The sequence below is a fragment of the Sorex fumeus genome, unplaced genomic scaffold (genome assembly GCF_029834395.1).
Source record: "Sorex fumeus unplaced genomic scaffold, SorFum_2.1 ptg000063l, whole genome shotgun sequence".
NCBI classification, from domain to species: domain Eukaryota; kingdom Metazoa; phylum Chordata; class Mammalia; order Eulipotyphla; family Soricidae; genus Sorex; species Sorex fumeus.
Window position 1 is genome coordinate 51622034 of NW_026606120.1, and position 27146 is coordinate 51649179.

The following is a 27146-nucleotide window of genomic DNA, read 5'->3' on the forward strand; positions in this document are numbered from 1 at the left end:
TGCAAAATAACAGTTTTATGTGGTTTAAGTATTAGCATTTCAAGAAAAAATATTATTTATTTGCGGGCTGTGCTCAGAGGTACTCAGGGCTTACTCTTGGCTCTGTGCTCAGGGATGATTCCTGATGGTGCTGATTGTCAGCTGTGTGTAAGGCAAGTGACCTACCTGCTATCCTTTCTCTGACCCCTTAAAAAAGTTTTGTTGAGGCATAATCCACAGACCTAAACATTCACTCATTCTTTTTGTTTTAAATTAAAGCTTTAATAACATCTATGTATATATAAAGCATTTCATGTTCACAACAGAATTTGATCTGATACTTAATTGAACCCAGGTTGATTTCAACTTGCCTGCATGGCAGGTTCCTTACTTGTTGTACTCTCTCTCCAGCTTTTATATTTTTTATTTGAAAATACCTTTTGAATTTTTTTTACTTCTATTTAGTAACTGCGAGTTACAAAGTACCTTATGTTTGGGTTTCACGTATACATCTTTCAGCACCCTTTCCTTTATCTGTGGCCACTGCCCTCTCCAGTGTCCCCAGTTCCCCTCCCACCTCCCGGTCTGTCTTTATGACAGGCACTTTAGTTACACATTTTAGGTAACACTTTATTGCCTTTCAGCATCCCCCTCCTCCAGGGTGGCCCTTCCCACCACCATTGTTGTGGTGTTCTCTTCCCTGTCCTATCTATCGCCACCATTGCCTCCCCACAGCAACAAAGTTCTGCTGAAGTCAGGTTCTTGTGTTCTAGGTTTCTCTTGGCTATGGGCATTTGTTCTGTCCCAGCTATATTTCTTTATATCCTGCAAATTAGTCTTTTTTTCCTCTCACTAACTTCTCTTAGCATGATACTCTCTAGATCCATCCATGTGGGAGCAAGTTGCTTGACTTCATCTTTTCTTATATCCGAGTAATATTCCATATGAATATGTACCATATACTATATTCCATAGTTTCTTTGGCCAGTCATCTGTCCTTGGGCATTTGGGGTTGTTTGCAGATTTTGGCTACTACGAATAGCGCTGCAGTACAAATGTACATCACAGTACAAATGTCTCTTCTACATAAGAGTACAAATGTCTCTTCTACATTGTTTTTGATCCCATGAAGATATATTCTAATAAGTGGAATTGCTGGGTCAAATGGGAGCTCAGTACAGAGTTTAAAGTGTGTCCATATTTTTCCAGAAAGGCTGGAGCAGTCAACAGTCCCACTAGCAGTGAATAGTTTGTGGTGTTTCGGTTGTAGACATTTTAAAGGGTGTGAAGTAGCATCTCATTCTGGTTTTGATTTTTCATTTCCCTAATGATTAATGAGCATCTTCTGTTGTATTGAATATTTGGAGAAATATTTTCAAATCCTTGTTTTACTTTTTAGGTTATTTGCATTTTGTTATTTGGAATATAAATCTGTTCCTGACTCCTTGATTTGTTTATTTCTCCCATTCTGTAGATTTTCTCATTTCCCTGATGGTATTCTTTGATGCACATTTTAATTTTAAGTTCCATTTATTTATTTTTTTTTTGTTTCTTGTGTTTTATCTAAGATATAATTGTAGTGATATCAAATGCCTGAGTTATATAGTTAATTTCAAAGTTTTCTGGACTGGAAATCTTCACTGTATTTATTTATTTATTTGGTTTGGTTTGGTTTTGGGGCCACACCTGGGATCAGGGATTACTCTTGACTCTGCACTTAGGAATCACTCCTTGTAGTGCTTGGGGGGGACCATGTGGGATGTAAGGGATCGAATCCTGGGTGGGCATCTAAAGTAAGCATCTACCTGCTGTACTGTTGCTCTGGCCCCTGTAATCTATTTTTTTTTCTTTTTTTTTTCTTTTTGGGTCACACCAGCAATGCACAGGGGTTACTCCTAGATCTGCACTCATGAATTACTCCTGGCGGTGCTCAGGGGACCATATGGGATGCTGGGAATCGAACCTGGGTCAGCCGCATGCAAGGCAAATGCCCTACCCACTTGCGATTGCTCCAGCCCCAGGTCCCCTATATCTAATTCTTAGAAGTAAGCATGTAATATTCTCTCTCTCTCTCTCTCTCTCTCTTTTTGTTTTTGTTTTTTGGCTCAAACCCAGCGATGCACAGAGTTTACTTCTGGCTCATGCACTCAGGAATTACTCCTGGCAGTGCTCGGGGGACCATTGGGATGCTGGGAATCGAACCAAGGGTTGGCTGTGTGCAAGGCACATGCTCTACCTGTTGTGCTATCGCTCCAGCCCTGAAAATTTTATTCTTTTTTAAATTTTTTTTTAAATTTGATTCTTAAAAATAGAAATTCTCTTTCTCTTTTTTTCTTTCAGGTAAGTTTCTTCATCCTGAGCATTCTTCTGAGGGTGTGAAATTAAAGTGTTATAATAAGGTAGATAGGTTGTGGATAACAAACTAGGTATGTAATTCTCTTTTTCAGGTTCTCAGCTGTTGAGGGAGTTGAAAAAGATGGATGATAAAGCCCTTCTGGTGGAAGTACAGCTTTTAGAAAGCAAAACCTACCATGCTCTGAGCAATCTACCGAAAGCCCGAGCTGCCTTAACCTCTGCTCGAACCACAGCAAATGCCATCTACTGCCCCCCTAAATTGCAGGCCACTTTGGATATGCAGTCAGGTAACACTACATATTTAGGAGTTGGTTGTTTTTTTTGTTTTTTCTTTTTCGTGGGACTGAGGGCAAGTTTGGGCCAAACACATGTTGCTCAACAACTATTCCTGGCTCTGTGCTCAAGAGTTACTCCTGATGGTTCTTAGGGGACCACATGCAGCAGCAGTGATGGTGATAGAGTTTGAACTGGGGTTGACTGTGTGCAATAAGCCTGCATGTCCTTTAATTCCTGTACTATTATTTATCCTGTCCCATGAGTTTTTTTACACCCAAGGAATAAAGGTATGTGTCTTGAAAATAAAATTGCCTGTTCCAGCTCAAGCTTCTTCAGAGAAACTGTTTAGAAGGATTACCTAAGTAGCTGTACCTTTTCTATCAATTTGTTAATAACTTCTTGAAATACGTTAAGAAGATGCTTTTTTGTGCCTGACTAGAACAGTGATTTCCAACTGCCTGTGCATGGACTTGTTTTGGTTTGCACCTTGTAAAGGTTGAAAATCAGTGGATTTAGCAGCAACCTGATTATATTAGAGATGTGACTCTGGAGTGACGTCTCGAATAGAAGTGAGATGTCTCACTTAGGTTTCCAGAGGACCCACAGCTTCTACTTTAGTCACTTAACTTGGTAGCTTGGTAGTACTTCTCTCCAAGATTGGACTAACCGAGTCTGTTGTCACTTGGAGACCTCTGTAAACTGGGTTTTTTTCAAAGCTTCTCGGATTAGGAAGAATCCTCTCCTCCCAATTTTATTCGTTTTATTGGGTTTGGGGGCCACATCTGGCAGTGCTCAGGGGTCAGGAGGGCCATATGCAGTGTGGGGGATTGAACCAGGTTTGACTATGTGCAAGACATGTATCTTTTTCCAGCCCCTATTTCCTTTATTGTGGGGGCCACAGCTCCTGGGACATTCCCTATCGTGCTTGGGGTAACTATATGGCGCTAGAGACTAAGCCCTGGGCTTCTCTATATAGGCAATTTGCCGTTCACCATTTTACTTGAGTTTAGTGGCCAAACTTATGATGGAGTATGTGAATGTTTGGGCTCAGAGCCCATGAGTGACAGAAGACCAGTAGACAGCTGTAGGTAGGTGCTTTTTTTAGTTAAAATTTTTCATTACCATTATTGAAGAACATTGGAATTCAAGGGAGATTTCTAACTTGAGCCGTGGTGATACCTCTCTGCATACACCTGTATTAAAAATAGCAACTTCCTGGCCAGTTTGCCTCATGGATATTCTGAATATCAGAGTGGCATGTTTTGTTATTCACAGGTTAAGAGCAGATGCTCTCAAATCATACTTTACTACTTTCTGCCAATTTTTAGCTGTGTGATTTTGGGCAGATTACTTAATCTATAATTCATCTATGAAAATGTGATAATTATACTTACCCATAACATTGGTGAGGATTAAATGAAATTACAAATGCTAGGCTTTCATCTAAGTACCTTATTCACGATCACGATCATCCTGTTGTTCGTCGATTGCCTCGAGCAGGCACAGTAACGTCTCCTTCCCAGCCCTGAGATTTTATTTTATTTTATTTTTTACTGAAAAGTACCTTATTATTAACAGAATATTTTCTTTTCTTTTCTTTCTTAATTTTTGGGTCACACCTAGCGATGCACAGGGGTTACTCCTGGCTCTGCACTCAGGAATTACTCCTGGCAGTGCTCAGTGGGAATCAAACCTGGGTCGGCCGCGTGCAAGGCAAATGCCCTACCTGCTGTGCTATTGCTCCAGCCCCATATTTTCATTTTCTTTAGACTGCTATTCTTTATATCTTTCCTTCATGGTCAAGAAATAAAATTTGCCTCTTTAGAGAAAATTGAGTCCATTTTCCTGTGAACCTGTTTTCTTCATTTTCTTTTTTGTTTGTTTTTTGCTTCTTGAGTCACACCCGACAATGTTCACGGGGATTTACCCAGAGTAACCCAGACACTGCTGGGTGCGGCCCCCAAACTAAAAACAACTTAAAGAACAGGGAATTAGAGAGAACCTCAATAGACAGAGTGAGAGTGCATGCTTTGCACGCCTGAGTCCTAGTTTTGATCCAAAGCCAAAGCACTGTATGTTTCCCTGAGTACTGAATTAGGTATAAGAAAATCCCGAGGGGCTGGAGCAATAGCACAGCGGGTAGGGCGTTTGCCTTGCATGCGGCCAACGCATGTTCGACTCCCAGCATCCCATATGGTTCCCTGAGCACCGCCAGGAGTAATTCCTGAGCGCAGAGCCAGGAGTAACCCCTGTGCACCGCCGAGTATGACCCAAAAAGCAAAAAAAAGAAAAGAAAAGAAAACCCTGAGTACTCCAGTGCCAGTGTGACCGAACCAATTCTCGTCCTTCTCCCTCCCAAATAGTAGTAGAAGGACCTAACTGTTTCACTTTAAAATTTTTGAGACATCATATTGAAACTCTGGCACATATCACTCAGTAAATGACTATTACATCAGAATTTCTCAACCTACATGTGAGGCATATGGTATGTGGCAGGTGGGCTAAAAGTGTGTCAAAACATTGGTCCATTGAGGTCATGAGTAGGCATTTTTATCCTATATTCTAGTGTTTCAAATACTTGTATCCTGATCTTAAGAATATTTGGAAGCTCTGGTAAACAAATGGATGGGACTCAAGTTTATAAGTCTTAAGGTCACGGTCACGGTTTTCCCGTTCATTGATTTGCTCAAGCGGTTCCAGTAACGTCTCCATCGTGAGACTTGTTACTGTATTTGGCATATTGAATATGTCACAGGTACCTTGCCAGGTTTTGCCGTGCAGGCGAAATACTCTCGGTTGCTTGAGGCAAAATTTGAACTGATATGTAAACTTTTATGACTTAGGTAACTCCCAACTTTGAAAGAGCTTATTTTTCTATTATCCCCAGTAATGGCATACAGGTAGGTTGGAAGTAATAGAGGTTCAATGAAAGGTCAGCTCATTGTGAGCAACTCAGCTTCTAAGCAACTAGAAAATTGGTTAGTGAACTGTAGGAATACTACTTAAGTTAGTTGTGCCATTATATGCTGTCTGTATACTTGACAGCATTCAGATGAAAGCAAGTGCAGTACATCTGAAGTGAATATCTAAGCTGCTTTTTATTTCTTCTATGAAAGTTGCTCACATAATGTCAAGCATAGGAAAGGTCTCAAGGAATTAGTTGATGGTTGATCTTATTAAGATAAACAATTCAGGCAGTTGTGGTGCATCTGGGTCAACTTCCTTATGAAAGCTGTGTTGTGGATAGTGAACATGACCTTTGATAGTGACTCCAAAAGATAGCAAGACCAGTGCTGCAGAGATTGTACAGGAGGTAGAGCACTTTTCTTTCATGGCCCTGGTGCCCGGCATCACATCGGGTCTCCCAAGTACCATCAAGTGATCTCTGAACAGAGCCTGTGCACCACTGAATGGCCCAGAAATGAAAGCAGGACTGGAAGGTTGATGAAAAGGAGAGTGGTGCATCAGTGTTTTTTAGTATCTTTTTTGAGTTTGGCTGTAAACGTTCTTGGAATTTATACCGGTAAGAGGACAGAAATGACATTGAACTCGGAAGTCCAAAGAATTGGGGTCTAAGTTCTGTTTAGAATAAATCAGTGCAGGACCCCCCCTCCATTTTGTTTTTTTTTTTTTTTTTGCCTTTTGAGTCACACCTGGTGATACTCAGGGGTTGCTCCTGTCTCTTGACTCAGGAATTATTCCTGGCAGTGCTCGGGGGATCGGGGGAGCATATGGGATGCTGGTGATAGAACCCAGTCAGCTGCATGCCAGGCAAGCGTCCTATCTGCTGTACTATTGCTCAGGCCCCCATAAGTTACCTTTATCTTTTCTGATCTCATAAGGAAGTAGAAGCACTCAGGGCTCAGTCCTGGCTTTGTACCCAAGGAACATTTCTGGCAAGGCTCAGGGATCATAAAGGAGTGCCAAGGCTTGAACCTGAGTCGGCTATGTGAAGGCAAGCATCCTCCCCACCATACTGTATCACTCCAACCCCCGGGATAGATTCTGAGGCCCTTTACGCTGCTGATTCTTTGTGTCTCTATTATTTCATGCAGTTCTTAACTCCTTTTCATTGCCCAGGTATTATCCATGCTGCCGAGGAAAAGGATTGGAAAACCGCATACTCCTATTTCTATGAGGCTTTTGAAGGTTATGACTCTATCGATAGCCCCAAGGCAATTACATCTCTGAAGTACATGTTGCTGTGCAAAATCATGCTTAACACGTAGGTATTCATTAACTTTGGATATGAGAACTCAAGTTCTTCAACTGAGTTGTTCTACAGTGGCAGAAATAGCTTAGCTTGGTGTTTGGCTAGAACAGCAGTAGCTGTCTCTGTGGGTGATTGAGGTAGGTGGGGTGGATCCAGAATACTTAGCTTGCTATTCTTTTAGAACTGGGGAGACAGATTAGAACTCTCCTTTCCAGAATCTCTTGGATTGTTCTCTGTTTTTTTTTTTTTTTTTTTTTTTGGTGGTATTTGGGCCATACCAGTAGTGCTCAGGGCTAACTCCTGGCTCTACTCTTTGGAATCACTCCTGGTGGGCTCGGGAAACCATGTGGTATGCTGGAATCAAAGCCGGGTTGGCCGCATGCAAGGCAAGCACTCTACCCACTGTACTATCAATCCAGCCCTAGGGCTGTTCCTCCTTTAACCTGCACAGATTGTACTTTAATGAGACAAAACCTACTCTGCTGGAATCTGACTTACATTTTATTTTATTTATTTATTTTTTTTCTTTTTGGGTCGCACCCAGCGATGCTTAGCGGTTACTCTTGGCTCTGCACTCAGGAATTACTCCTGGTGGTGCTTGGGGGACCATATGGGATGCTGGGGATTGAACCCAGGTTGCCACTTGCAAGGCAAACACCCTACCCGCTGTGCTGTTGCTCAAGCCCCCTGACTTACATTCTGACTGTTAGAATCATGGTTACGATCACAATCATTCTGTTGTTCATCGATTGCCTCGAGCAGGCACCAGTAACGTCTCCTTCCTAGCCCTGAGATTTTAAAAGAGCCATATTCAGTGCTCTTTCAGGGTTAGGAGAATGAGACCCATCATTGTTACTGGTATTTGGCATATTGAGTACGACATGGAAAGTTTGCCAAACTCTGCCGTGACTGTTGGAATACTTTTGGTAATCTCAGTTCACCTTTTGTTTTGTTTTGTAATTTTTTTCCCTTAGTTTTCGGGTCACTTCCAGCAACGTTCAGTGGTCACTACTGGCTAGCACTCAAATTATTCCTGGCAGTTCTTGGGGGACCATATGGAAGGCTGGGGATTGAACCTGGGTTAGGCGTGTGCAAGGCAAGTGTCCTACCCGCAGTGCTGTACCTCTAGCCCCGGTGAAGACTTTTCCTTTTTTTGATTTTCTTTTGAGCCACATTCTACAATGCTCAGGGCTTACTGCTGACTCTGCACTCAGGATTGTGCTTGGGGGCCATATGGGGTGCTGGGGATTGAAGATGGGTCAGTTGCCTTCCTTCCCAGCTGTACTATTACTCCAGCCCATCAGCTTTCTTTTGAATGTTGGTGTTCCCTCTTTTGGGCTGAGTGGGAAAATCCTGGGGTCTGCATTGTTGGACACGTGTGGTTTATGGGTGAGGATCGACAGCATCTTTGGGTAGAAATGTTCTCATAAGAATTCTGAGAAATAGAACTGTGCCTAAACGTGTAATTAGAAGTATAACATCCTGGAGCAGGTGACCAAGGATGTCTTTTTTTCTAGCCCAGAAGATGTCCAGGCTTTGGTGAGCGGGAAGCTTGCACTTCGGTATGCTGGGAGGCAGGTAAGGAATATTTTGACTGTAGTTCTGATCTCTCCAGTCTCTGAGGCCAGCATGTTACATGTTAAGATCTTTGGTGACATCGGTGCTCTTCAGGCCTCTGTTATACTCATTGTTTCCATCTTTTCTTTCCCTTAAGCCCATTCAGTATAGTATAGTTGCATATCCGTAATGGTATTTTAGTAAATAACAGACTTCATATATAGTGGTGTTCTCAAAAGGCTATACCAAATAACCTAGGTGTGTAGTTTGCTATACCAAATTTGTTTGTGTAATTTTAGGCTTTGATGTTCTCACAGTGACATGTCACCTGTGATACATTTCCAAGAACATAATCTCCTGCTTATATTAACTTTACTGCACATACATAACCATGTTGTTAAAATCTTGGCCTAGAAAAGTCAGTGATTGGTCAGGTGGTTTGAGTTATGTACAGAGCTAACTGTAGCATTTACAGTAACTTAGGTTGCATTTAGCTTCTTCCAAAAAATTAATATTTCATGAGCCTTACAAGTTGAGCATGTGTAGAATATATGATTCTGGATTTTCTAAGAGTATGGATCCCAATAAAATCTGGTAGACGTGTGCTTTAGGGAGGTTGGATGTCTTGTTACAGAAACTAGGTGTTGATGGCTCAAAGCCTATTCCTATATAGCAGTAGCTTTCTGGTTTTCCCTGATAGTTTTTTTATTTTTTTGCAGGGAGAGAGTGACAGGTACTATAAGAGACTTTGGTGATCAGTAACTCTATTTGGGTACCTATTGTACTTGAATAGATATAAGTGTGACCTGTATGAAGTAGATACCTGGTTTTTATACATTCCTTGGTTATCACTAATAAAGTTTAAAAATTTCAAATGTAGTTGTCTCCAAACAGACACACTGATTATCTTACTTTATCTTTGGATGAATGGACACAACAGATGATTTAATTCTTCTCTCAGTACTCCTAATTAACTTTCATCAGAAAATGATTCGGATCAGCTCCTGGTTTTGATTACAAGAGTATTTGTTAGGGCTGGAACAATAGTATAGCAGGTAGGGTGCTTACCCTGCATTTAGGTTTGATCCCCGGGACCTCATGATTTCCTGAGTTTAGAGCCAGGAATAAGCCCTGAGTACTACTGAGTGTTCCCGGCCCCCAGCCCCAAACAAAACAAAACAAAGTAAAATAAAACACCTTTGTTATTATAGGGCTGGAGAGATTCAGTAAAGCGGGTAGGACGCTAGCCTTGCATGCAGCTGACCCAGGTTTGATCCTGGACATATATATGGTCACCTGAGTGCCAAGCCAGGAGTCACTGCAGAGTATGTCCTAGTGTGGCTAAAAACAAAACCCCCAAGCCCTGCCTAACCCCCCAATAAACCAAACTTGTTATTATGAAAGACCCACTACTCTTGTCTAGAACTGGAGTTGAGGAGTTGGCCAAGATAGGTCAGGTATTCTGGACAAGCCCAATTGACTAGTAAATGAGGGGGCCAGACTTCAAATTTGGGATATATGAAGTTCTAGACTTTTCTCATTATAACATTTACTGTTCTCATTTGTGGAAAGGTGGAGATGAACTGCAATAATGATTTAGTTATGCTTGCACCATTTTGAAAGTCTGCTGTGAGACTACTATCCTTATTTAAGTATGTAAGGTGTAAGAGGAACATTTTCTAGTTCCTTGTACTTTTCAAACAGGTGTCAGGCAGATCTAGAATAGTTTAGGTTTCTGGTGGCATCGAGACTTGAATTCTTGACCAGGTGCCTTTTATATCCAAATTAGAAGTTGCCCTCAACCATTGAGTGTGCCTTCATCACTCAGTGTGTGGTTTTGACATTCAGTGTCAAATAGGCTTTGCTACCTCAATCCTAATGGCTTTAGATCTTGGCAAGTGTGCTGTACCAAAAATAACAGAACGAGTCTTGTTAAACAACAGGTATGATCAAGTTTAGGGAGTCTCAGAGATGTGGATAAGGGAGTATTGGTAGAGGAGGAGAAGAAATCAGCTGTCTGGCTCCCCCCCCATCTTTGGAGGGTCTTTTGGGGGAGGAATATTTTCTATTTTCTGGTATTGTCTGGTAGGTCACTCCTTGAACAACATGTGTTTGAACTACTGGGTTCAAACTAAGATACAGATTTTTGTTTGTTCTGTTTCTTCTTGTTTTGTTTTTGGGCCACATCTGGCGATTGTCAGGGGTTACTCTAACTCTCTGTACTCAGGAATTGTTTCTGGTGGGGGACCATATGGGGTGCCGGGGATTGAACCTAGGTCAGCCACGTACAAGGCAGATGCCCTGCCCACTATTCTATTTTTTTGTTTTTGCTCCATATGCAGCGATAGGACTTAGTCCTGGCTTGCCACTCGGGTAATTCTTGGCAGGACTTGGGAGACCATATACGGTGCTGGGGATTAAACTTGTGTTACCGTGTGCATGGCAAGTGCTTTACCCTCTCTTCTGTCTCCTCACCAGGACTTACATTTTTTTCTCCTAATAAAAACAGTTGGGCCTTCATATCCCTGGGTTCCACATTCATATCATCAGTCACCTGTAGATGTCAGTTGGTTGAATCTGTGGATACAGAATCATGGATAGGGAAGTTAATAATGAGAGATTTAAACATATGTGGATTTATTTATTATCCACAGAGGGCCTGTAACCAGTTGATTATAGTTAAGTTTTTTAAATCATAAATTATGTGTGAATTTTCCATTGCAGGGGAAGGGGTCACACATTGTCATTCCAACTATTCCCCCTTCTGTTATCAAGGGTTATTTTTTGGGGAAGTGGTTTTGGTTTACACTCTGCTGTGCTGAGGGCTTGCTCCCAGCTCTCTGCTCATGTTATCATCACTCCTGGCGGGCCTAAGAGACTATATGTGATGCTTGGGTTTGAGCCCAGGTTGGATGCGTGCTACTGTACTTTCTCTCTGGTCTTGTCAGTTGTATTTTTATGTCATGCTAGATTTTAAAGGAAAACTGATTGGCCTACAGTGGAGTACTTTTTTTTCTCCTCCGCTTCGGATTTTGGATCACTGGCAGTGTTCAGGGCTTACTCCTGACTTTGTGCTCAGGGTTTATTCCAGGCTGTTCTCAGAAGACCGTATGTGGTGTCAGGGATTAATACTAGGTTGGCAGTATCAGAGCAAGGGCTCTATTCACCTTATTATTGCTCTGGACCCCACAGAGGTATTTATTTTTTAAGACCTAGAGAACAATGATGGGACAGGGTCTTCCTTATATCCAATGAATATAACATACTGCTTATGACACTTGTTTAATAGGTTGTGAATGTGTAGAGTAGGTCACTTTCACTGTTTCTCTTTATTTGTAGACAGAAGCATTAAAATGTGTTGCTCAAGCTAGCAAGAACAGATCACTGGCAGATTTTGAAAAGGTAAGCATGGTATTGTTTTATTGGGGAATGGGTGAAGGAGAGTAAGCATTTAGGAACTTTATTTTATTTTATTTTATTTCATTTTATTTTAGCTGTAACATTTTTGCTTTATAAGTGCAGTTGGGCAAAAATCAGTAATTTTCTAATGTTATTTGTAAACTCAAATTTTAAGATTCTTTGGAGCAAAACAGACTCATCATGCATGCATAGTTTGAGTTGCATCAGTTCTTCTCTTTTAAACAAATTTCCTATATCCCCACCCTCCCCATTTATTTTTTTTATTTTATGAAGTAGTTCACAGTATTTCTTTACATTTAATATTGAAATACCAATCCTACCACCATTACACTTTCCTACCACCATATTTTGGGTGTTTCCATCCCTAACCCCAACCCCTATCCTAAAGCAGAACCGAAATAATATAAGATTGGTTGCCCCTACTTTGAACTCCATCGAGTATGCTGCGGTACTCTTAGAGTATCGGTAGGGTGTGTGGTATGAAGTGTTGCCTGGCTGTGAATGTGTCTGAGTGGTCCAGTAATAGGTTCACTTGCGGGTGAAGCTCCCAAGTATGTGGAGAGCAGCCGTGAGCGTGACAGTGGGTGAGTTCTTGAGGTTTTTGGCTGCCAGGGCTGGGGCCCTTGGGGCGGGGAGGTTTCTTACCGGCCCCGCTCTGTGGTGCCTCGAGTGAAACAGCCTGATGTGGGGTCTGACGGCATGATTCACCCTCTCCTTTTTTTTTTTTTTTTTCTTTTTGGGTCACACCTGGCGGTGCTCAGGGGTTAAGTCCTGGCTCTGCGCTCGCTCAGGAATTGCACTTGGCGGTGCTCGGGGACCATATGGGATGCTGAGGATTGAACCCGGTTTGGCCGCATGCAAGGCAAACGCGCTACCCACTGTGCTCTCACTCCAGCTTCCACCCTCCCCATTTAGTCTGAAGTGCCACACTTATGCTGATACAAAGCACACAAACATCTATTTTCTTGCATTTTTTTGGCCTTAATTAAAAAAGGTACGTATTTTTGTGGTGCCAGGGATTGAATGGAGGTCCTTCACATATAAGTCACCTGTTCTATTACTGAACTACATTAAGTTCTCTTAAACAAGCAAACAGACTTGGGCTGGAGGGCACTACAGCAGGTAAGATGCTTGCCTTGCATATGACCACCCCAGGTTCAATTCCTGGCGTCTCAGATGGTCCCCAGAGCACTGTCAGGAGTGATCTATTAGAGTCAGGAATAACCCCTGAGCATTTTCAGATGTGGCCCCTAAAACTAATGTTTTTATGTTTTTTGTTTTGGGGGCATACCTGGAACTGTGCTTGGGTGGTGGAGCTCAAACCTGCCTCTCTGGCATGCCAAACTTGCACACTAGCCCTTTGAACTCTTTCTCTGCACCCTTTTTATTTTTTATTATTTATTTATTTTCTATATATTTTATTGTACTACTTTTTTTTTTCAAATTTTTTAAAAAAAATTTTTATTAGTGAAACACCATGAGGTACACTTGTAGACTTACAAATTATTGTGCTTGGGTTTCAGTTATACAATGATCAAGTACCCATCCCTCCACCAGTGCCCATTCTCTACCACCACGGGTCCCATTATCTCTCTCACCCCCCATCCCCCCATCCCACCCTGCCTCTGTGGCAGGGCATTCCCTTTTGTTCTCTCTCTCCTTTTGGGTGCTGTGGTTTGCAAAAGAGGCATTGGGTGCCTGCCCCCTTTGTAAAATGAACTAATTGGTCATACCCAGTGATGCTCAGGGATTACTCCTGGCTCTACCCACTGTGCTGTCACTCTAGCCTTCTTTTTATTTTTACTTTTATTTTTACTTATTTTTCTTTTTGGGCTGGAGCGATAGCACAGCGGTAGGGCGTTTGCCTTGCACACAGCCAACATGGCCGACCCGAGTTCGATTCCTCCGCCCCTCTCGGAGAGCCCGGCATGCTACCGAGAGTATCTTGCCCACACGGCAGAGCCTGGCAAGCCACCCGTGATGTATTCGATATGCCAAACACAGTAACAACAAAATCTCCAATGGAGACGTTACTGGGCCCGCTCGAGCAAATCGATGAACAACGGGAGGGCCTTTACTTTACTTTTTACTTTCTTTTTGGGTCACACCCAGCAATGCTCAGGGGTTACTCCTGGCTCTGCACTCAGAAATCACTCCCGGCAGTGCTTGGGGGACCATATGGGATGCTGGGAATCGAACCCAAGTTGGCCACACACAGGGCAAATGCCCTACTTGCTGTACTATTGCTCTAGCCCCTCTTTTTTATTTTTAAATACAGTTTCAGGTCCAGCGTGATAGTACAGAGGGTAGAGTGTTTGCCTTGCACGCGACTGACTTGGGTTTGGTCCTTAACCTCCATATGGCACCCCAAGCCCTTTCAGGAGTGATATCTAAGTACTGCTGGGTGTGGCTTTCCTCATCTCCCCCCAAACCAATTCCACAGTACAGTACAGAGTGATTCTATTTACCATTCACTGAGTTTTTCCCAGGGGATACATCATGATTACAGTGGACAATCAAAATCAGGAAGTTAAACACTTCTTCAGAGTGAAATTTGCTGGGTTGTGGTATATAATATCTTTCAGTTTTAAAATGTTTCTTGTTCTGTGTCCTTCAGTTTTTTACAACAGATTCATTTGTTGGTTGGAAAAGTGAGCATTTTCAGGCAAATAGAAAATGGATGCCTGAAATCACACAGTAACTGTTTGTCAGGGTTTGATTCAGGACTTCACACAGTTACTGTGTGTCAGGATTTGATTTCAGGCCTAGTGCTTGTTCACATCTTAGTTATTTCTTGATCTCCAGAAGTGCTTTGTCTTCTCATCCTTTGTAGTAAGAAGACGTCTTGATGTGTCATTGTGTACGGAAAGACACTTCCTTAGGATGATGTTTTTACTTTGTTCCTTTTTGAGGGCCATTGCCACCTGCCATTGTTCAGGGGTTACTCCTGTCTCTGCTCAGGGACTACTCCTGAAGAGACATGGATTATTCTCAGGTGCTTGGGATAGAACCCGGGTCAGCTGTGTGAAAGGCAAGTGCCCTATCAGATAGCTGTTCTGTCGGCTTCTACCCCAAATTTTATGATATTTATTGGAATTCTTCTCTTAGGGGTTCCTTGGAAATCTGTTTTTGATATTTGAAAATATTGCACTGTAGCACTGTGCTCCCGTTGTTCATCGATTTGCTCGAGCGGACCCAGTAACATCTCCATCATGATACTTGTTACTGTGTTTGGCATATCGAATACGTCACGGGTAGCTTGCCAGGCTTTGCCAGGCGAGATATTCTCGGTGGCTTGCTGGACTCTCCAAGAGGGGCGGAGGAATCGAACCGGGCTCAGCTGGCTGCGCGCAAGGCAAACGCTCACCGCTGTGCTATCGCTCCAGTAGTGCTAAATAAAATTGAAATTCTTCTTTTCTTTTAACTGCAGGGTTGTATTATGTTTTTGTTCTTTATGAAACACCATGAGCTAGCTGTGGAATTTAGCATTGCCCGTTATTTTAACTTTGGAATATATTTTGATCCCCAGGGAGACTCTTCTGGGGAATAACTTTTGTGAACTGCTTGAATAGATCTTTGGATTCCAGGCTGAGCTACCCCTAGAACTCAATTAGTTTGAGCTGTCAACATGAGGCTTTAGGTGGAAAGATGGTGGTGCCTTAGTGTGGCTCTGTTCTTTTAGTTCTTCATGTTTCTTATGCCTTTTTTCATGAGTTTTATCTCAGAATCTCCCAGAACTTCATTAGCTATGTAGCTCCAAGTGTCAGTGGACTACTTAGGAACTAGGAATAGCATGCCAATCTCTGTTACTCGCTTTTTTGCTAGGCTCTGACAGATTACCGGGCAGAGCTCCGGGATGACCCTATCATCAGCACACACTTGGCCAAGTTGTATGATAATTTACTGGAACAGAATCTGATTCGAGTCATTGAACCCTTTTCCCGAGTACAGGTAAGACTCCTCCTGGGAACTCTAGCCCTTCTAGTGGTAGAGTTTCTGGCCAGTGATCCTCACTATGCCCTCCTTCATTCCATCCCAAGTAGGAAATTGCTTCTTGTTTTGTGTGCCTGGTAGGAAGGAGGCCATCAAAAGCTTGGGGTTTTCATGGCAGTGAACATGAATCAGATAAAGGGATGTGGTGGGCTTGAGACTGGTCTTTTGAGTCCAGTCTCCTAGTGTTTGTAGTTACTGCACAGGTAGTAAGTGTTTTCTGTTCTGGGTGGGTGGGACGAGCGTTTTTATTGTCCATAGTGATGAAGCATAGCACATGGACATTTGTCGCTCAAGAGACCTGAGTACAGTCCAACTGAATCTGGTCCTATAGAGACATTCGCAGGATTGCAAGAAATACAACAGTCTCCCCCCTCACCCCCCAGTGAAGGTAAAAGTAAAACTTTCAGTGTTGTTATCTCTTCCTTTCTTTTAGATTGAACACATATCTAGCCTCATCAAACTCTCCAAGGTAAGGAGTCCTGAGCTTGTCTTGAGGGTAGTGAAGGGTCGGGGTATATGGCGTGCCTGCTCTTCACACTGATGGACGTTGTTGGAACCTCTCAAGCTTCTTGGTGGGGAATGGGGACCCACGGGGCTCAGCTGGGATTACATTGTTGCAGTTTTATTTGGAATCTGTTTTCCCTGTGATCCTAATTTTATACAGGGCCTTCCTGTCAGTATGATCCCTGTCAAGAGGATACTGGTCTCTTTAATCATGTCTTTACTTTTAGGCTGACGTGGAAAGGAAATTATCACAGATGATTCTTGACAAGAAATTTCATGGTGAGTAACAGTTATAACAGGGAGGGGCTGGTGGTGAGGATTTAAGTGGCTGAGGAAGTATCACGCTTTTGTCTGTCTTGAAAGAAGATGATCCATGTGTTTCACGTGGTGGTTCCCTGGGATCCTTGCCCCTCTTCTCACTGAGGTGAGAGTATATGCTGAATATGCCCAGATGGAATGGGAAGACCCTCTTTCCCCCACCTGTTGGGAAGAAGGACGCAGTTAGGGATTGGACTGCTTCCCAGGTGTTTCTGTCGCTAATCTTTTCTTTTACTTGGCTTCCTCTTTTGTTTCCTGCAGGGATCTTGGACCAGGGGGAGGGTGTCTTGATTATTTTTGATGAACCCCCAGTAGATAAAACTTATGAAGCTGCTCTGGAAACCATTCAGAACATGAGTAAAGTAGTGGATTCCCTCTACAACAAAGCCAAGAAACTGACATAGGTGAGTGCTGGCTCCAGGATCTGGGGCGGCGCTGTCTTCTGCCTCGAGACTGAAAGCCTCCTGCTGGCCCCACGTTTCCCGATTGACATTGCTCTGTCTTCTCTTGCAGAGTTGGATCTGTAGCGGTCCTTTGGAGAGTGTGTGTGGCGGGCGAGTGAAACCTTTGGGGGAAAATGCTAGGAGATTTTTTTCTTTTTGTTCTACTTTTCGCTCGGAAAGTTTTTAAATCCTCATTTGGTGCATCTGTATTCCAGCCAATAGGTGTGCCAGTTTTCATGTAATCTTTACTGGCCCAACTTGGGAGTGGGGAAATTGCTTAAAAAAAAAAAAAAGAAAAAGAAAAAAAAAAGGTTATACTAAATAAAAGGAAAAAAGGCTTACACTACCTAAAGCTGTGCTCTCTGCCTCTTGGGAGAGGGCGCAAAGCCAGGCGACCGCCAACCACTGGGGCGCCTAATCCACCTGCTGGGCGTCACCTCTCCTCCTCTTCAGAATTGGGTGTTTGCCTGACCATCAAAGCAACGACTTTTTATTCTGTTTGTACTGAACCAAAACAAACAACTGTGTATAGACTGCTGTTTTCTTTTTTATTTGAAACGAGGCGTTTCGGTGTTCTTTCCCCTGCCATATGGCCTGTCCACCCACCCTTCCCCTCAACAACGGCTCCAGCAGACTGGCTGAAGGTCCCGTCATCGCCGCAGCCGCAGCCGCACAGCTCCGCTTCGACCTGTGAAGGAATGGGGACGAGGCCAGGAGCTGGTGTCCACCACGGCCACACGGGGAGCAATGTGGGCCCTCACTGGGCCTGCTGTGCATGTGGCTCTTTTTAACACAGTAAACTAGGTTAGACGTCAGTGTTTTAATTGCCCTCTCCTCTACTCTTTTTCTCTCTCCCTTCTCTTTTCCCCTCTCGACCAGGAGACCATCCTTTGTCTCTTTCCCTTCTTCCCCCACGCCAGGGGAGTCCGACTGTTTGAAATCCAGCGCTCTCCCGACCCCCCCCCCCCCACTCCCCCTCTCCTGCTGTCAGATGGATTTATTCCTTTTTTAAACAGTGAACATCGGAAATGAGACTGTGGGGTATTATTTTATTTTTTGTTTTGTTTTTGCTTTTTGTTGTTGAGTGTTTTTTGAACAACCTCATGTCCCCCTCCCAGGGAGCTTCTTTATTTACCTCTTAGAAATCAAAGGGATGGGAGGTAGAGCACTGTATTTCAGCATGCTTTGTTTTATGATGAGATTATATAGCAAGGCTTTCATGCCATTTGGGCAGGTAAGCTTCTGCACCTTCGTTGTGCTCAACTATATTTCCTTCTTCCTCTCATCTCTTCTTTGTCCTCTCTTTTCCCCCTTCCCTTCCTCTGTACCGCCTTCCTGCTGGCCTCCTTTTGTCTTTCTTTCCCTTTCTCAGATTATCCTTCCAGGTTTTCGTAATAAATTTATATTTTGTAAAAGAATTTTGTTGTACCAGGTTTTGCGTCCCCACTGAATCTGACTGGCTTTTATTTTCCTTTCTAAAATCAGGTTTTTGTTTTCAACATCTCTCCCCATCATGTCCAGTCACTGTTTTGGTTTTGGCACCATCAATATCAAATGTACAAACGGTTCTTGCTAACCAACACCAGGTATATCTGATGTTCAGATGAGTTCCAATAAAAACAATTTTTTTTTCAAAAAGTGTCCTTTCTTGAGTGCTGGAGGGCTCCTGACCAAGCCCAGGCAGCTTTGTGTAGCTCTCTGGACTCACCAATGCTCTGCTATTCACTGGCATAGTGGGATCCTTTAGAAGTATAGGGCTTTGGGTTAGAAAGTTGGTCTGTGGGGCTGGAGCGATAGTGCAGTGAATAGGGCTCTTGCTTTGCACAGCCTGACCGAGTTCTGATCCCTGGCGCGCGATACGGTTCCTCAGGCACTGCCACTACACAAATGAGTGTAGTGCCAGGAATGACCCCTGAGAATCACCGGGTGTGACACAAACGTTAAACAGAATAAAAAAGTTTGGTCTGTGAAGTCTGAAATGGAAAGTGGTTTTCAGATATTTTTCCAAATTATTGTAGCCCATTGAGTGTCTGGGTTCTTTTCCTCAAGCACATTTTGAAGATGGTACTGCTTTGGTCGGTTATTTGTGGGGGTTACAGGAAGTTATTACAGCAAGTGCCTGGAGAGTCCTGATATTCAGATGTGGTTGTTTCTATGTAGAATTTTCAGAAGCAGTGATTTTCACAGTACGTCCCTCACTCCTCCCTGGGAGTAGTTCTGAGGGGGGACTATGGGGCTCAGACCCAGGGAGTGAGTTAGGGCTCTGGGGCCACTGGGATGGTGAATTCCGGTTGTCTATTCCACTTCCATCCCAGCAGTACTGCTCTTCTCTGGTGTATTGTTTTATCTGCATAGTTTTACTTGCAGGAAGAGTTTTTGCTTCAGTGAAGAACTTCAAATAATATTCTAAAGAGATGTAGAACTGGAGCAGAGGGGGAGGACTTCCCCAAGCTTAGGGAAACCTGAGGAGCCCAGATGGGGAGCAGCCCACTCCTTTGCTCCAGGCGTCTGATTGATCCCTCTAAATCTGCACTGTCCACTAGGTAGCCACATGTGGCTATTGAGGCCTTGAAAGATGGCTAGTTCCACACTGGGTTATTGCAAATGTAAACACAAAGCAAACTTTGAAGACAAAATGAAAAGAGAAGAAGAATGTAAAACAGCTTAACTTTTTAAGTATGTTGAAATATTTTGACCATATTGGGCTAAATAATAAAATGTTACCGAAATTGATCTGCTTGTTTTTTTTTTTTTTTAAATGTGCCTCCTAGGACTTCCCTATGTGGCTCGCATTTGTTCTTTTTTTTTTTTACTATGGCTTCTAGGAATTGGTCCTTATGTGGCTTGCATTTGTAGCTTGTGTGCTGTATTTTTTGAACAGTGCTGCTCTAGACCGTTAGGCCTATTTGTCTTTGTGGCCTCAAACTGAGTCCAGGCAGAGCTGAGGCAGGTGCTGTGGTGCTGGCTGGGCTGCCGCATATAGGGACCTTTCCTGATACCAGTTATGGTGCCAAGGATTTGAGGGTTCATGAGACTCTGCTGGTGCTGGGAGCAGAGGCTGGGGCGCTGGTGCTTGGGCACTGCTGCATATGTTATGTAATCTGTGCTGCCCAGAAGGGCCACTAGATGCTGCTCTGTGATCCCCGAAAGAACAAAGCATGACTGCCTCAGGAGCCAGGGCTCAGCCCTATTATAGAACACTTTCCGGAAACTAGCGTGGCTTTCTTGACAGGGGTTCAGGGGGTGATACCTGGGCAGCCCGACCCTGCGCTGCAGATAAAGCAGCAGCCTGCCCCTTCAACAGTCAGAGATGGGCTGTAGGAGGAACAGGCTGATTGAGTGGGGTGGGTTTTGGATATCTTCCCTGTAAGACAAACAGCTTTATCAGTCCAATCTGCCTTCTGGATCATTGCTTCTGCTTATTTCCCTGCCTTCTGCCCCACTTCTTTTCGCTTCCCTTCTTACCGTGGCGAGAGGCCTCTCACCATAGGGAAGCAGTGCAGTTCCTGAGGCACCAGTGAGGTGGTGGTGGTGGGGGCGGCAGTGACATCCCATTGATGCTCTGCTGCTTGTGACTGCTTTGACCAGTGTGAGGAGGTAGACAGTCCTACCAATAGCTCTTTTGAAGGTGTCAGGGAAGGGCAGCTGAACTAGGCAAGAGAACACTAAAACTGGTCAGGTTGTAAAGACCCAGGCAGATGCGTGCTTCCTTGGTTTGAATGAATTGCAGCTTGGTACTACCCACCATGAATTGAAGTAGCTATAAACTGAAATTCATCTATGAGTAGATGAATTTCTATTAGGTAATAGATCCGATATGGTGGGTTATAGGCCTCCAAATCTCAAAAGTGTTTGGGGAACCATTTTAACCTCTGCTCAGAAGAATCTGAAGGGAACCTTGAAACATAAGAAAGGCAATGTAGGGGCAGAAGCAATAACGGTGCAGTGGGTAGGGCACTTGTCTTGCACTTGTTTGATCCTGGCATCCCATATGGTCCCCCGAGTCCTACCAGGAGTAACAGTGCAGAGCCAGGAGTAACCTCTGAGCATTGCAGAGTGTAGCTCTCATCCCTCCCCACCCACTGAAAAATGGCAGTGTAGATGTAGGTTTACTTTGGGCTACTTCATTAGGGACTGGTAGAGGGGGTATGTGGCTGGGGTTCATCTTGCCTGAGAAATTCACTGCCCAGGGAGCGCAAATATGACTTTGAAGGGGAGGAGAATAGGAATCACAGCAACCATACTCATGGGCTGCTCCTGTCTCTGGTCAGGAGTAATCAATCCCTGGTGTTGCTCAGGGGACTATGTGGTGCAGGGGATTTAACTGGGGTTGACCTCGGTGACTTGTTAAAGCTTACTGTAGTAGGGGGGTTGAACCATAGTTCTCTAGTGTCTCTGGACCCAGGGACACAGAGACAGGCATGCGCCGAGTTAGCTGTGGGCCTGCCTTCATGGAAGTGAAGAGGACGGCTGCTATGGCTGTTTTCCAAGGGCTGTGGGAGAAGCCACCCTGACCCAGAGCAGCACTCCACTGTGTTGTCACTACACGCAATATAGTGAATGCCCCCATTGGGTGACATCTCAGCTGTTAACAGCACACAAATTCTGGGAGAGGGCTGGAGTCAGCATGTAAAGATTCCATGGCCTCCCTGGGTCCCAGGGACACCACGGCTTGACTCTCCTGTGTCTCTGTGTCTTGTGAACTGAATCTTCAGAACCAAACACACTATAATGGCTTTTGTGAAGAATCTGGATTTTTTTTTTTGCTTGACCGAGGAATAGTTCTTAGTAATAACCAGACTTTGACTCAGAATTGTGTAATTTTACTAGCACCCAGTCTTTATAAAGAGATACCATGAAACACTCGATCGGAGGCTGGCGGGAAGAGCAGCCACTCGGGCTGGGAGATTCTGATCTCTGGGTATGTGATGGCCATATTCGTGACGGGCCGGGCTCCTGGGCACGGGCCAAGCCTTGGTCTGGTCTGGTCCCAGGTGTGGTGTGGGAAAGCCAGTCACCAAGGAACAGCCCAGAGCTTGCCTCCGCCTCTGTGGCCTGTATTTCTCCGCCCTGCCCGGGCCGCGGGCATGGACCGGGGACCAGGGACCGGCGGGACCTAAGATCCTAAAAGCCCCGTGGGGCCGCGCGCGTGGCCAGTGCGGGGCTGCGGGCGGGCGGGCGGCAGCTGCGGGCGGCGCGGCGGGAACAAAGGCAGCACGTGTCTGGGCGGGGCGGCGCCGGCCCCGCCCCCGCCCCGCGCCCCGCCTGGCCCCGCCGGCCGCGCGGGTGCCCGGGACTCGGGCGAGCGCCCGCCGCCGCCGCCGCCGCCGACCCCGGGTGCTGCGTGGGCCGCGGTGAGGAGGGGGCGCCTCGGGCTCGCCAGCGCGGCCCTGCCCGCGGCGCGCGGCGTCGGCGGCGCGGTCCCCGGCAGCCCGGGCGCGAGCAGCGCGCGCGGTCCCGCGGTGCGCGCCGGGCCGGGAGCGCGCGCGGCGGCGAAGGCGGCCGGGCGGGGGGCGGGGCCGGCGCCTGCAGAACCTTGGACAGAAGCTCCGGAGCTGCCGCCGCCGCCGCCGCCGCCGCCGCGCGAGCCCCGCCGAGCCCCGCCGAGCGCCGCCGGGCGCGGGAGCCGCCTTCCGCCGGGTAAGCCTGGGCTTCGGACCGCCGGCGAGCGGGACCGTGCCGCGGCCTCGCGCTCCGCAGCGGCGGGGCCGGGCGGGGGGTTGCGCTGCGGCGGAGGCGGCCGCGCTGCGGCGCGGGGGCGCGGGTGGGGCCGCCGGGCCGAGGGCTCGGGGCCGGGGCGCAGGAGCGCGGCGCGCAGCCGCCCTCCGCCCGCACCGCCAGCCGCACTGCCCCGGCGGGGTGCTGAGAACCATCTTGTTTTCCACGCAGATCCGAAGGGGCCCGCCCGCATCCCGGGAGCGCCCCCGCCTCGTCCCCCGGGCCGCCGCCGCGGGCTCGGTGAGCCGCTCCCTTCCTCGGGCCGGCAGGCTGGGCGCGCAGGGGCGCGGGTCCCCGCGCGGCGCGCAGCGGCACCATGGGCACGGTGCTGTCCCTGTCCCCCAGCTACCGGAAGGCCACGCTGTTTGAGGATGGCGCGGCCACGGTGGGCCACTACACGGCCGTGCAGAACAGCAAGAACGCCAAGGACAAGAACCTGAAGCGGCACTCCATCATCTCCGTGCTGCCGTGGAAGAGGATCGTGGCCGTGTCGGCCAAGAAGAAGAACTCCAAGAAGGTGCAGCCCAACAGTAGCTACCAGAACAACATCACGCACCTCAACAATGAGAACCTGAAGAAGTCGCTGTCGTGCGCCAACCTGTCCACCTTCGCCCAGCCCCCGCCAGCCCAGCCGCCCGCGCCGCCCGCCAGCCAGCTCTCAGGCTCCCAGACCGGGGTGTCGTCCTCCGTCAAGAAGGCCCCGCACCCCGCCGTCACCTCGGCAGGGACGCCCAAACGGGTCATCGTCCAGGCGTCCACCAGCGAGCTGCTGCGCTGCCTGGGCGAGTTCCTGTGCCGCCGGTGCTACCGCCTCAAGCACCTGTCCCCCACGGACCCTGTGCTCTGGCTGCGCAGCGTGGACCGCTCGCTGCTGCTGCAGGGCTGGCAGGACCAGGGCTTCATCACGCCCGCCAATGTGGTCTTCCTCTACATGCTCTGCAGGGATGTCATCTCCTCCGAGGTGGGCTCCGACCACGAGCTCCAGGCCGTCCTGCTGACCTGCCTATACCTGTCCTACTCCTACATGGGCAACGAGATCTCCTACCCGCTCAAGCCCTTCCTGGTGGAGAGCTGCAAGGAGGCCTTTTGGGACCGCTGCCTCTCGGTCATCAACCTCATGAGCTCCAAGATGCTGCAGATCAACGCTGACCCCCACTACTTCACACAGGTGTTCTCCGACCTGAAGAACGAGAGCGGCCAGGAGGACAAGAAGCGGCTCCTGCTCGGGCTCGATCGGTGAGCCCGGGAGCCTGCGTCCTGGCTCCAGGATTCAATTCATTTAAGAAACAAAAAATTTATTACGATACCAATCAGATTTTGTGTACAGTCTCCGTCTAGCGAAGCCGCCAAGGGCCTCTCTCCCTCCCCACCATCTCTCCTGGGGGTTTCTCTTCAGCCCTTGCCAAGAATTCCGGGCGCCGCCGTTGAACTCCCGCGAACCGTGTGTGAAACCCAGAAGATGTCTACCCCAGCCGCTCAGGCCCCTGGCCTCACCCTGCGGGGAGCTGGAAGGCGTGAGCCACCCTGGTACCCCCACACCCCTGCAGGCTGGAGAAGGGCCTCTGTCTGTTTGGGCCCCGGAGGAACGGGCCTTTCTGTGCGCAGGCCCTGCCCTGGCTCCTGTTTGGGGCTGTGTTCTCTCCCCGGGGAGCCAGCCCCCCTGACTGAGCCGTGCCAGAGGCCCTCTGCACTCTGCAGCCCCCTGGAGACGCTGGCCTGGGGCTGGGACTCTGTCCTGTTGTTGGGCCATGCAGGACCCTGGTTTGCTCTTTTCTTTTTTAGGGAGAAGGGCTTTCCTTTAGTGGGGACGTGGAACGTGCCCGACCCCACCCCACCTGGCCCCCCGCCTGGTCCCTTTGTCCCCTGCTACCAGCTGTGTTGGTAGTGTTGGTTAATGAGCTGGTTTGACTCATTAAGTTCTTTCATTTTGGGTCCCAGCTCAAGGGGTGGGGTGAAGCTGAGGACAGCTCCTTTCCTGGGTGAATCTGTCATTTGAATAATGCAGCTTAGTCATCCTGAGGGGAAGGCCAGGACAGCTGCAGGTGCCCATTATCGACAGCCCGCCTGCCTTCTGGGCGGGCGGGGGCGCCCTGCCTGCCTCTGAGCTGGGGCCTGTCTCAGGGCTTGGGCTTCTTGGTGGTGCACATGACAATTGTCCTGCAGACCTGGGGTGGGGGTTGGGGGAGCGAATGGGGGCCCAGAGCAGGCATCAGGGTGGTGTAATGCCAGACCCCTCTCTCCACCCCTGCTCTCATTTAAGCTGTTTCCAAGCAGCTCAGTTTCATCTGATGATGGAGCCTTTGCCCTGCAGGGTCCAGTGGGACGGCTGGGTGCTTGGAGACAATTCCTGCCGGCCCCGGGAATCCTGCGGATTCGACAGCTGCAGCTGCTGGCGTGGGTTTCCGCCTCGCCCCGGTGGCTGCACTGTACCTCGTCCCGTTTTCTTTCTGCTTCTCCCAGATTGGTGGCTTGGGTCTAGGGAGAGCATCAGAAGGGAGTGAGTCTTCTCCATGGCCCATCACTCCAGTTCGGGGGAACAAAGACTAATGTGAAGATGCTACAGAGAATTCTCTCTTCCAGTGCCAATCCCCTGGGGCTGTTTCAGAATGTGGGGAGGGGGGTGGTGTTAGCTGGGGGTGGGGGCAGAGGGTGGTTTTACATGGGTTTAGGTTCGAGGGGGCGGCTGGCTTCAGCACAAGCACTACTGAAACTCACCTGAAAAAAAAAAAAAGAGAAAGCTGTGAAATTGAGCTTCCGGTTTAAGAGGCCTGGAGCCGAGCCTGATGGCCTGAGCTGCTTCCCAGACATAGGGAGGAGGGCTGGCCCCACTGAGCGCAGTGGCCAGGGCCCACGCCCGGCCTGGACGCACCTGGAGGTGCCCACTGAGCGCCCTGAGCAAGACTGGCAGCCAGTCTGCGGCGGAGCTGGAAGGAGGATGTGCTGCTGGCGTAGGCCTCACTGCAGAGCCTCTTGTCTGCAGGGGTTGTCAGTTCAGACTCTGCTGCCACGTGTGACCTGAGGTAGGAGGGCCCGGGGGGCAGCGGCCCGGAGGCCCGGCCAGAAGCGGGAGGCTGGGGTGCCGAACTCCAGAGGAGGGGGCATACATTTGTGCCCCACACATGGCGCTGGCTGAAACTGCGGTGAAGTTGCACCCACAGGATTCCAGTTTTGCGTGTTTCCTTCTCTTTCTCCATATTTATTTTTTTAATCTTTCTGGAGGCGGTGCCAATGTCAGGAGTGGCTGGGGACTAAGGAGACGCTTAGTTCCGTCAGCGGGAAGCCACGGCCGCCTCCCCCCCCTTGCACTGGCCATCAGTATTGTGTAAAGGAACAACCGATATACTTGAGTGTGCAAGCAATGATCCCATTTGACATGCTGCTATGAAGACTACTTTTAGAACAATTAAAAAAAAAAAACAACCTACAAAAAAAAACCCTACCTTATTCTTTAATTGTTGCTTTTACAGTGATATTGTGCATGCAAACCAGGAGCATTTTGTGTCTTAAGAAAAATACTCTTTAGAACAGATGGCTGTGAAAATTACACCCGTGCACAGAACAAGTCACAGGAATAATAGTTCAGGATTTGGTTTTTCTCTTTTTCTTGTAAACCTGAAGGGTTGGTATATTCTTTCCATGCAGTTCTTAGAATTTCATTTTGTTCCAACAGTTGTTACACTTGCAATGAAAAGAAAATGTGCCATTTTTTTCACTTGGAATTATTCATAGCTGTATATTTGAAACTGCTAATTATACATGTGCGGTGTATGTTGGTTTTTTAGTGCAATTTCTTCCGTAGCTATTTTTTGACCAAACTGTGGGTATTGTTAAAATATTAATTTATCTTTGTCTCATTTTGTATGTGTGTGTAGCGTGTTTGTAGGTGTGTGTGGTTTATAATCTGACAAGGTCATGAAGCTCAGTTTGGCTGTAATTTAATTCCCCTTTCCTTATTTTTATTTATTTTTGTACTGTGCTGATTAAATAAAATGCACTGACCATCCATTACCTAGACTTTGTCCCTTTTTATAGATGATTCCTGCACTCAGAAGGTGATTGGATTTGTGCTTGGGGGAGGGAAGAGGCTTAGTGCCTTCATAAGGTTAAGGTGATTAAGGATGCAGCCCAGGTCATGCCCTCTCTAGTGGAGCTGCTGGTGGGGAGGAGGTGGACACCTTTGCTCCCCAAAGGTTCCCTTGGTTTCGGCGCTGGGTGACTGAGGTTCCAGCACAGCTGTGCCCTGGAAAGGCCCTGTTGAAGGAACCCCGGGGCCTAGCCCTCACACCGCTGCCCCATGTCTGGGCCTGGCCCTGCTCAGCACTCACTGCTCCAGTGTTCTCGGGACTGAGGTATCTGCGGCCCAATCCTGC

General features: G+C 47.1%; 2 protein-coding genes across 3 annotated transcripts in view; both read left to right on the forward strand.

Annotated features, from left to right (window-relative positions):
- The window catches only part of PSMD11 (proteasome 26S subunit, non-ATPase 11), a 41985-nt gene extending 23289 nt beyond the window's left edge, over positions 1 to 18696 (forward strand). For both annotated transcript variants that reach the window (XM_056127339.1, XM_056127341.1), the window contains 9 exons: positions 2427 to 2621; positions 6691 to 6835; positions 8341 to 8401; positions 11720 to 11782; positions 15626 to 15751; positions 16227 to 16262; positions 16525 to 16576; positions 16877 to 17019; positions 17129 to 18696. In XM_056127339.1, the coding sequence (XP_055983314.1) occupies positions 2427 to 2621; positions 6691 to 6835; positions 8341 to 8401; positions 11720 to 11782; positions 15626 to 15751; positions 16227 to 16262; positions 16525 to 16576; positions 16877 to 17019 (821 nt within the window). In that variant the 3' untranslated portion in view covers positions 17129 to 18696. The remainder of the gene's footprint in view (positions 1 to 2426; positions 2622 to 6690; positions 6836 to 8340; positions 8402 to 11719; positions 11783 to 15625; positions 15752 to 16226; positions 16263 to 16524; positions 16577 to 16876; positions 17020 to 17128) is intronic.
- A 3840-nt stretch (positions 18697 to 22536) lies between these two features.
- Positions 22537 to 24952, forward strand: CDK5R1 (cyclin dependent kinase 5 regulatory subunit 1). Its single transcript, XM_056126701.1, has 2 exons — positions 22537 to 22698; positions 22948 to 24952. Exon 2 carries the CDS (start codon positions 23093 to 23095, stop codon positions 24014 to 24016), a length of 924 nt encoding a protein of 307 aa, XP_055982676.1. The 5' UTR covers positions 22537 to 22698; positions 22948 to 23092; the 3' UTR covers positions 24017 to 24952.
- The last annotated feature ends 2194 nt before the right edge of the window (positions 24953 to 27146 follow it).